The sequence below is a fragment of the Mastomys coucha genome, unplaced genomic scaffold (assembly GCF_008632895.1).
Source record: "Mastomys coucha isolate ucsf_1 unplaced genomic scaffold, UCSF_Mcou_1 pScaffold20, whole genome shotgun sequence".
Taxonomy (NCBI): Eukaryota; Metazoa; Chordata; class Mammalia; order Rodentia; family Muridae; genus Mastomys; species Mastomys coucha.
The window spans coordinates 111599233-111610437 of NW_022196903.1; the positions used below are offsets into that span (position 1 = coordinate 111599233).

Genomic DNA, 11205 nt, shown 5'->3' on the forward strand with positions numbered 1-11205 from the left:
ACATATTTATTTTATGTTATGTGAGTACACTGTTGCTCTTTTCAGACACACCAGAAGAGGGCATCAGATCTCATGACAGATGTTTGTGAGCCAACATGTGGTTACAGGGAATTGAATTCAGGACCTCTGGAAGAGCAATCAGTGCTCTTAACTGCTAATCAATCTCTCCAGCCCTTGGGTTTTGCTCTTTAAATACCTTTGATATAAGCGATATTCGTTGGTTTCTGTTTATATTGTATGTTTTTAGGAAGTAAAACTAACCTTGGAACAGTCAGCAGGACTTGGAGTGTGACCTCTGCCTTCATGGTAAACTCTTTTACGTTTTTGTTGAAGGTGTTTCAAATATTTAAAATACCTATATAAGTATGATTAAAGTATATGTGCAATTAACATTCCATTAACAGATACAATAAGGCTCTCGTATCTGTTGCAATCTATGCATGAATTCCCCTCCATCTTTTTAAGATGAGTGCAACCATGTGAGGAGACTTCTGAGTGCCTGATGCCCATGAGAGTTCCTCTCTGTGGACTCTTCATGTGTAGTGCTAGATGCTATGAAAGAAACTTCTGGAAATTCACTTACTGAACTTCCGCCCCATGTTACTTTTATATGGCCTCAGTGTGACTTCTAAAAGAAAAGTCTCTTTCATATTTTGTAGTTTGCACAGTTTCTGCTACCTGATATTTATGAAAGTTGACCCTATTGTAAAGGTCTACCTAATAACATCGAAGAATTTCTTTCTGCACATTCCTCTGATAATTCTCTGAGGGAAAAAAAATATGGCTGACATATTTTCCTCCATATTTAGAAGGTTCTCCTTCTGTGTGTGTATTACAGCCAAAGGGTGAATTCCTGCAGGAGTTCTGAACTCACACTATTTGTTAGCTTTTCCCTTCTTGGAGTGTGTCTTCTGATGGGATGTGAGTTGTGACTTCTGGATAAAGCCTTCCCCACACTCCTGGCACTCATAGGGCTTCTCCCCTGTGTGTTTTCTCTGATGGATGACAAAATGTGACTTCTGAGAGAAGGACTTTCCACAGATCTCACACTCATAGGGCTTCTCTCCTGTGTGAGTCCTTTCGTGTAATCTAAGGACTGAGTTCACAGAGAACGATTTGCCACACTCTGCACATTCATACGGCTTCTCTCCTGTATGCTTTCTCTCGTGTTTGGTGAGATCTGATTTATAGTAAAAATGTTTCCCACACTTACTACATTCAAAAGGTTTCTCCCCGGTGTGAGTTCGCTGGTGCACAGTGAGGGCTGACTTCTGGTAGAAGCAGTTGCCACACTCCTTACATTTATAGGGTTTCTCCCCTGTATGAGTTCTCTGATGGGTTTTGAGGTGTGAATTCCTAGAGAAGAGTTTCCCGCACTCCTTACATTTATAGGGTTTCTCCCCTGTATGTGTTCTCTGATGGACTGTGAGGTGTGATTTTTGAGAAAAGAACTTCCCACATTCCTTACACTGAAAAGGTTTCTCCCCTGTGTGTGTCTTTTGATGCACCAGGAGGTATGCCTTCACATAGAAGAACTTCCCACATTCCTTACACTCAAAAGGTTTCTCCCCTGTGTGTGTTTTCTGGTGTTCTGTGAGGTGTGGCTTCTGGTAGAAGGACTTATCACACTGGCTACATTCGTAGGGTTTCTCCCCAGCATGAATTCTCAGATGTCTAGTGAGAGACGACAGATGATAGAAAATTTTGTTACATTCTTTACATGGGTAAGTTTTATCTCTGGTATGAACTTTCTGATGGACTGTGAGGTCTTCGTTTGTATAGAAAGCTTGTCCACACTTCTCACATTTGTAGGACTTCTTGGTGTGTGTTTCCTGGTGCGCCAGCAGGGAAGACTTCTGGCAGAAGGACTTTCCACATTCACTACAGTCGTAGCTTTCATGCTGGGTGGGAGTTTTCTGACGCTTTGTGAGTTCTCCTTTCCTAGAGAGGAAGTTCCCAGAGCATTATGAACAGGACTTTCAAAGCTATTCCCATGCAGTGCTTTCTTGGATGATGATTTCCATAATCCTGTTTGTCAGGGGCATAGGGCTTCTCCCCTGTGACACTGATCTACACTGTGACCAAGCGCTGTACAGCATGAGGCTTCTCCTAAATTCTAGTCTCAGGGTTTTTTAATGGCCAGACTGTGCTTTCTATAACGTGGCCTCCCCTAGTGTGTAGTCCAGAAGGATAAAGAGATAGCTACAAAGTTTGACTCTCTTGATCCTAAATCACGCCCCTCAGGAATCTCTGGTAGATTCCTGTTTGGGTCATATTCTTTGAGATTCACTCCTGTGCTAGTGTTACCACATTTCATAATAATTAATAATTATTCTTCCACTTCCAGCATTGCAAACATGAATATTCTTTCTCACAAAGCTTCTATTCTACATATTAATTCTTAAACTTGCCTTGCATTTCCAGCCTGTTGATCCTGATGTTTGGCTCTGGGGTCGTGAGTGGTCCGCCGCTTGTCTACAAATGAATCAAGATTTTAACTCACCATCATGGCTAAAGGTTGATTCTTAGGCTTCAGGAAAGAGTGTCAAGATGGAAGTACTCTCAAATGAAATTGTCCTCTATACCATTGTCTGCTATAATCTAGAGAGTCTCAAAGAAGAGTCAGTTAGATCTGCTGACCTGTAGAACATCTTGATTATGTTAATGGATGTGGAAGAAGTAATCTAAAAGTGAGAGGCACTGCTTCCTGGGTTCTGGTCTCAAATTGCATAAGAATAGAGAAATCTAGATGAGACACACACACACACACAGCACCTACATGCCAGCTCACAACTGTCTGTAACTCCTGTTCCAGGGATCTGGAACCCTCATACAGACATACACACAGGCAAAACACCAATGCACGTGAAATAAAAATGCATTAATTTTTGTTTGTTTGTTTGTTTGTTTGTTTTCGAGGCAGGGTTTCTCTGTGTAGCCCTGGCTGTCCTGGAACTCACTCTGTAGACCAGGCTGGCCTCGAACTCAGAAATTCGCCTGCCTCTGCCTCCCAAGCGCTGGGATTAAAGGCGTGCGCCACCACCGCCTGGCTTAAAAATGCATTATTAAAAAAAATAAAAATGTCTAATAAAAGAGAGATTTATATGGAGAGAAGGAAAGCTGCTGTGATTTAGGATTTAACTATGTGCAGAGAGTATCTTCAACTATTTCTAGAACTATAGAAAATTTAGGAAGAGTCCTTAACAATTTCAAAAGGCACTCGACAGATATTTCAAAGGGTCACGTGCAGCACGATTTTTTTCCTAACTCACCACCACGGCTCTGACGGAAAAATTCTTCTAATGGCCATGGCTCTTTTCCTTTCTTCAGCTTGGAGATCACACTTGGCTTAACCACACGATAACCTGTTAATGATAAAGAGAAGGGGAATGACATAAGTTCCTTGGAAGAGAGGAAAACAGAGAAGATTCCACTTATGCTTCACAAATTTATGCTTTAATTGAAGCGGTTAGGAACACGAACACACAAACACACACACACACACACACACACACACACACACACACACACACACACACACACACACACGCTTTTTCTGGTATTCCCAAACAGATGAACTCTGAAACATGAAACAAAGTATCACTTGACTTTAAGGAGACCTGACTTGTTCCAGCAAATGGGAGAAGAAATGGAAACTACTGTGAGTTACATATAAGAAAAATATTCTCACCCACAGAGAACAGGTTACTGAAGGTCTCTAGCATCACATTTTTGTAAAGGGACTTCTGAGCAGGGGTCAGGAGCTTCCATTCTGCCTTGGAGAATTCCACAGCAACATCCCTTAATGTTATGGGTCCCTGGGAAAACGAATTCGAACTCGGTTTGAAGTGACTTCAGGAAAGCACAAAGGTTGGGAGGTAAATCAACAACAGATCACCTGCTTAGCATCTGCAAGGCCCTGAGTCAACCGCGGGACAAAAGGGAAAAAGAAAAGAAAATGCTAGCGCATTAAACCAGCTCTGAGTCCCCTCCTTATGTTCACTCTGGACAGCGACAATAAAGCAATTACACTTGGTCAAGGAACTTAGCTTTTGAGAAGGAGGTAAAGATATAAATCTAATGTCAATATGTGTAGCAGATGCTATGGTAAAAGTATGTTTAAGACACCAGGTGTTCTGACAGTGATGAGCTATTTGCATTGTAGAATAGCTGTTAGATTTTATTAGAGTAGATGGTCAAACCATCTAATATAAACTGGAAATAAAGTTCATAATTGACAGTGATATGGACCTGTGAGGGACAGCACCTTCAGAGAAATGTAAATGACACAGAATGGTGCATAAAACTGAGTTATTAATTTGTGAATTCAGGTAACAGAATGCAAGTAATTTCTGATGCTTGTCCTTTGGTTCAATAAAAGGTATTTTTCACATACATATAACAGACTTTATGTCATACATATTTACATATGGTACGTGAACTTTTTGGAGGGAGACATGTGCAAATGTCTACTCACCACAGACAGGGAACCAATGATAGACCAAAGTACAATTCTAGCAAAGTCCAACTTGGTGAATCAAAGAGTTTAAACCACTTTTCATATTTATATAAGAAAAAAATTGTGAGTAGCTATTCCTCTGTTTTACACCACGTGGACTGCCCTAGACATTTTGATGATGTGCCCTCACTGCAGATGCAAATGCAGACAACGGGAGCCACTTATGAAAGAGAAGTGTGTGGTCAAGTTACAAGAACAGATTACTTATCTAGAGAGAAAACTCAAGGCAGAGCACATGGCCAGCTCTGAGAGATGAGCAATGCGCACACCATCGCAGATTCAGTGAAACAAAGGATAATACAGCTTGTGTGTTCATGCATGGATGTGTAGGTGTTTATGGGTAGAGGCACATGTGCACATGTGTGTGCATGTGATGTATGCATGTGTATATGTTTGTGTGTAGAGTACATGTGTCCATGTATGCGCAAATGTGTAAGCCAGAGGCCGAAATTGTGTCCCTTCCTCTATTATTCTCCATGTGGTAATTGAATGAGAATGTCCCCCATCAGCTCTGGCACAACCAGCTTTTTACCAGGGTGTTGGGGCTCTAAACTCAGGTTTCCAGGCTTGCACAGCCACCTGCCCAGTGTTACTTTTTAAATTAGATGTTAATAACCTCTGGGAGGAAAATGAGAACAGGTCCTATAGTGTCTACCAGGTTTGGTAGGAACTATAGTTGTTGGTTTTTAAATTTATTTACATCCCAAATGCTGGCTGGCCCGCTTCCGGTTTCCTCCTCACGAGAGACCCTCCCCTATGCCCTTGTTTGAGAGAGTGGGACCTTCCCTGGGTACTGCCCTCCACTCCTGGCACATCAAGTCTCTGCCAGGGTAGGCACATCCTCTCCCTATAGTTTTAATGACATTTTTTATTTTAATTGGTTGAAACAGGATCTTACTAAATAGCCCAGGCTAGCCTCAAACTTGCCATCCTCCTGTTTCAGACTTTTGGGTAATGGGATTACAGATGCTTGTCACTATCCCTAACTCTAGTTTCTTTCATTTTGCTGAGAGAACTTATTTAAGTCTACAAAATTCCCCATTAAAATAGCTATATCTATACCCCCACAAGATCTGAAACGTGATCTTTTATTTAAGAATCCATTTGGTTACACATTCTTCTTTGGGGATGGGAGAAAGGAAAGGTTCATGCAGGGTTACGTTGATACAGCCCCGACTGGCATGAAACACAGACGACTCCTGCTCCCGTCTCCTGAGTACATCACTGTGCCTGACTGCACACACACTCTTCCTTTTCAGTTTTCTTGATTTCTTTTTTGTTTTTTTGTTTTTTTGTTGTTGTTGTTGTTGTTGTTGTTGTTTTTTTTTTTTTTTTTTTTTTTTTTTTTTTTTTTTTTTTTTTTTTTTTTTTTTTTTTTTTTTTTTTTTTTTAGACAAGGTTTCTCTGTGTAGCCCTGGCTGTCATTTTCTTGATTTCTTGCAAACACTTCCTACTATTTTATTCTATGTGTTCATTTCCTGCCAGTGGGGATGATTTTCCTCTGGCTTCAGTGGTTCTTGCCTCTCTTCGCTGGCCTGCTTCCACTCTTCCTTTCTGCATCTGCTATGTCTGTTCTCTACTAGGGCCTGGCCTTCCTCATCTCCTGGAGGCTGCAGGGACCCTACGTAACCAACCTGCCTTATGTTTTGTCTTAAATGCTGATAAAGTTGTACTTGACATTGAAAACCAAACAACAAAGGAATTATACGTCTTTTATTTTTCTCTCATTACCAGGTGAGTTGGACTTTTCCTTTGGAAACTAGAGGACCTTCCTCTTTTAAGTAAGAGCAGCAGTTACCGTTCAGAGGTGGCCCTTAGAATGCACAGATTGAGTTCTTTATGGATTTCTGAAATCCCAGTCTCTTTGGCTGCGCGGCTTTGTTACTCGGGGACTCCGCTATTCATCTGCTTTTCTGACTCTCTGGCTGTCACTTTGCTTGTGGGTGAATTGTTCCTTGTCACTTCTCTCCTCTGGCATATCATGCAGTATAATTTCACATCTCTGTTCCCTGGGTGTGTTGTATTCTAATCATTTTTATCTTAGGTCACTTTCTGTCCTGTTATTTTCCTTCCCCGAGTTAATCTACATTATGCATTTATTTGCTTTTCTAATTTTTTTACCATAGTCTTTAATTTCTGTTTTCTACGGTTCTTTCTTATCATAACTACCGTGTATTAAAGAATTGTATTACACTGTCCCTCAGTTTTTGTTTGGAGGGTATTAACAAGTAAGCACCCATGCTCTCTGCCTTATCCTTATGTTAGTATTACATGCCTGTTAGCAACCTCTTTTGAGAGAGATGATATGCAGGTCTATGTTTGTGTGTTCTAGCAGATTCATGTGCACGTGTCCATCTCGTTTTTTGTTTTGTTTTGGGTTTGGGGGATTTGTTTGCTCTGGTTTTGGCTTTTTTTGTTTTGTTTTGAGACAGTGTCTCGCACTTGGGCCTGAAGTTCACTGAACTTGGCTGCCTGTTGGTGTCGCTGTTTGGGGAGGTTTAGCGGTATAGTATTCCTGAAGGGAGCACGTCTCTGGGGGCAGCCTTTGAGATTATATAGCATCGTCTACTTCCAGTTCACTCTCTGCTGCATATTTGTGTTTGATGACGCAAACCCTCAGCTTCTTGCTTCTGCCTCTATTCATGCTGCTTGCCGACATGCCTCCCACCATGGTAGGCTTTTATTCCTCCGGAACCATAAGCCAAACTCTTTCTTCCATAGTTTCTTTTAGTCATGGTGTTTTATCACAGCAACAGAAAAGTCACTAATGTAGTCAACTTATTAAATGGTGTGGAAGGGATCAAATTCCAAGTCCTTGTTCTTGCCTGGCAAGTGCTTGACCAACTAAACTATCTCCCTGTGTTCTAGTAATTTATTTTATTCATGATCAAGTAACAATAAAAGTGGATTTTTATTATGATGTGGTATGAGAATATTGCTCAAGTGTGGTTTAAAATTGTGTTCTTTTGTTAGCAAAGCAAGTTATATACTCCTAAAAATCCTTGGGAAGGTGGTTCTGGGGTGTATAAGAAAGCACATAAACAAACAAGGAAAAGCAGGCCAGTGAATGAGTTCTTCCATGGCCTCTGCTTCAGTTCCCACCTTCAGGTTCTTGTGTGAGCTCCTGTGCTGGCTTCCCTCAGTGCTGGACTATGGCGTGGAAGTGTAAGCTGAATAAACCCTTTCCTCCTCAAGTTTGCTTTGACCAGTGTTTTTATCACAGCAATAGAAAACAAGCTAAGACATTAGCTTACAATGTTTTTGTCATTTATAGGTAGTGTTTGTGAGTGTAGGGCCAGAAGCTAGGAGAGACTAGGGGAGGGAGAGACTTAGGCACACACAACCAGAACACAGAAAGGAAGCTATGGGGATGGGTGGAGGTGGGGAACAGGGAGAACAGGGAGTCAGGGAAATCAATCTAACAATGTTTGTATGAAAATGACAAAGTGAAAACAGATACTGTATATACTTTCTTAAAATTCAAAAGCAAGCAGCATAGAATTCACTAGAGAAGATCAACATCAGATTTGAGCAGGCAGAATACAGAATCTGTAAAATGGACAGTGTCCCAGCAGAGGAACACTGACTCAGCTTTCTAGTGTCGGCGTGACTCATTACCTGTTACTACAAACCCAAAGAGGAAAGTGACAGCATCATCTCAAAAGATCTACTCATAGTGAGAAATGTAAACTGTCCAAACTAGGGCAAGGCAGCACCATGGTTTGGTTTATAAGTGCCTGTCAAAAGTCCACGGGTTCAAGTCTTGTCAAGAGCTGACAGAATTCTTAGAGGGCCTGGTTAGACATATTCATTCGCTGAGTGTGTGCCACTCAAGAACACCGTGGTCCCCTTTTAGTCATAGTATGAGGAGTTCTTCTCCACCATGATGAGGTGGTTTGTCACAGACACAAAATGCAACTGAGCCAGTGATCACAGACTAGAACCTCAGAAACCATGAGACCCAACAGCCCCTTTCTCCTTACGAGCTGATAGGGTATACGTGACAGCAGAGCGATGTGGAGGGGACTTCCTTAATGTGATCTAAGATATTTTCCTGTAATCTGCACCCTCTGTAACACTCAGTGAATGACTAACTTCTTTCCCCTTATGTAAAGCGGGAAAACAAAGATGTTTATTCTCAGCATTTCTATTCAGACATCATCCTGGATAGACATCACAGCCATGCTATAAATAACAAACTAGAAGGACTATAGAAGGTGAAATAAAGCCATTTCTCTTTGTAGATAGTATCCATTCATGTGGACCATTTCAAAGAATCTTTAAAACACTTCCCCTGACTGATAATTGAGTTAACTAAAGTCAGTGTTATTTAAATACGTATTTCTATAAATAATACTATTAATACTTAAGTATTAGTTCAACCAAGTATGTCCATGGCCTACATAAAGAAAACCATACAACAATGAAGAAAGAACTCAAAGACTCAAGCTTGGAAGACTACTGTGTCAATCTTAGATCAATCCGTATATTTAATGTAATTTTAATCTTAGAATGCAAAATGCATCCAGTCCAATTTTAAAAGTTCTCATAGCCTTTAACAGTTCTGACAATATTCAAAAGTTCAAAGTCTCCTCTGAGACGCAAGCTAATCTTTACTTTGAGTCCTTATAACATCAAAAACAAGTACATAGCCAGGCAGAGGTGACACACACCTCCCAGCACTAGAGAAGGAGGCAGAGGCAGGTGGATCTCTGGAGGCCAACCTGGTCTGTAGACAGAGTTCCAGGAAAGCCAGGGCTACACAAATAAACCCTGTCTCAAAAAAAACAGTGCACACTTCCAACATACAATGGTGTGGGGTAAACATTTCCATTCCAAAATATAGAGAGGAGGGTGTGGGGTGTAACATGGAAACAGATGGAAGTAAACCAGAAAGCTAGCAGGGAAAATCCCAGATCCCTGAGCTCCGTGTCTAGGATCTAGGATACCTGCAGCACACATAAGTGTCTCCTGAGTTGGCTCCATCGTGTGCTTATGGTTTTTCTCAGCAGTCATCCTACAGTCCAAGCATCTCCAACATCCTGGGATCTCCATGACAACTTAGGGATCATCTGCACAACTCCATGGGTTTAGAGAAGGAGCCATTTCATCCCAGTTGAAGGAGATACCTGGTGCCACTGGTGATGTTTATTTTACTTATTTGGTACTGCTTGTCAGGTTTTGTCCACTGGAGTTTTTTCTTTTCTTTATCATACACTATTACATGAAAACAAACCGAAGTCTAGTTTAGTCTTCTCAAGAAGGGAGGGAATATGTTCCACCTCCTAGAGGGGACAGTATCTATACATATTTGGATTGTTTTATGAAGAAAAACCAACTCTTCTCATTTGCTTATTCAATAATTTATATTGCAGTAGCCTCATATACTTATTTTATGCTTTGAATTAGAAGCAAGCATTATGGTATTTTGGTGTTTAAATTGTTCCAGCTTTTTCAATGAGGAATTGTTTCAGGTATGCCCCCCCATCCCCATATTCTTTTACCACACTCCAGTTGTTTGGTTACATCATTCCCATACTTCTGATATGGGATTATCAGAGCTTAATGTATCCCTTGCCTCAGTATTAGACTCAACTAAGTCTCCACAAAGAGGCAGAGAGATTCTAGTCTGCACTACATAATGAGACAGTATTAAAAATACAATACAAAACAATAAAATTTAAAAAACTAAGAATTTCATAAATTCATTGTTTTTAATAGCTGAGTAGTACTCCGTTATGTAGATATACCACATTTTCTATATCCATTCCTCTGTTGAGGGACATTTGGGTTGTTTCGAGTTTCTGGCTATTACAAATAAGGCTGCTATGAACATAGTGGAGTATTGTCCTTATTACATATTGGAGTATCTTCTGGGTGTATGCCCAGGAGTGGTATAGCTGGGTCCTCTGGTAGTACTATGTCCAATTTCCTGAGGAACTGCCAAACTGATTTCCAGAGTGGTGTACCAGCTTGCAATCCTACCAGCAATGAAGGAGTGTTCCTCTTTCTCCACTTCCATATTGCTGTTTATCACCAAGGAAGTCAGGACTGGAACTCAAGCAGGTCAGGAAGCAGGAGCTGATGCAGAGGCCATGGAGGGATTTTCCTTACTGGCTTGCCTCTCCTGGCCTGCTTGAGTTCCAGTCCTGACTTCCTCTGGTGGTCAATAGCAATGTGGAAGTAAGCCAAATAAACCCTTTCCTCCCCAACTTGCTTCATGGTCATGATGTTTGTGCAGGAGTAGAAACCCTGACTAAGACAAATTGGTACCAGGAGTGGGGCATTCCTGTGACAACCTGACCATGTTTTGGGGAGGATTGTGGAAGGACTTTGGAACTTTGAGCTAGACAAGCCATTGATTGTTAAGAACTCTGTGGGATATTCTGTAGGAGCTTGGAAGATCATGTTGAGAACAGTGCAGAAGATAAGAGGCCTGGCTTGTAAAATTTCAGAGAGAAGATTAAAGACTCTTATCAGGGCCATGTTGTTTTGATTGTGAAGATTCTGTGGCTCTGGTTAGCTGGGGCTGAAGTATCAGCTGTGATTAACAAGATACCAGAACTATTAAAGTGAAAACTTTGCATTACTGGGACTATTGATGTTGGTTAGCTGGAACTAAGAAATTAGCAGTGATTAAGAAGATACCAGCATCATTGAGGTGACATCTTCTGGGAAGTGTTTTC

The 11205-nt window shown here is 41.1% G+C and overlaps 1 protein-coding gene and 1 long non-coding RNA gene across 2 annotated transcripts in view; one reads left to right on the plus strand and one right to left on the minus strand.

Moving 5' to 3' along the window:
* The window catches only part of LOC116099479, a 3569-nt gene extending 726 nt beyond the window's left edge, over positions 1–2843 (plus strand). The window contains exons 2-3 of the long non-coding RNA XR_004122266.1: positions 248–306; positions 2425–2843. This is a non-coding gene — a long non-coding RNA (uncharacterized LOC116099479). The remainder of the gene's footprint in view (positions 1–247; positions 307–2424) is intronic.
* LOC116099478 (zinc finger protein 25-like) overlaps positions 337–11205 on the minus strand; it is a 19883-nt gene continuing 9014 nt past the window's right edge. Inside the window, exons 3-6 of the mRNA XM_031383115.1 lie at positions 3692–3818; positions 3273–3365; positions 2412–2475; positions 337–1941 (exon numbers count right to left, since the gene is read on the minus strand). Of these exons, the coding sequence (XP_031238975.1) occupies positions 876–1941; positions 2412–2475; positions 3273–3365; positions 3692–3818 (1350 nt within the window). The 3' untranslated portion in view covers positions 337–875. The remainder of the gene's footprint in view (positions 1942–2411; positions 2476–3272; positions 3366–3691; positions 3819–11205) is intronic.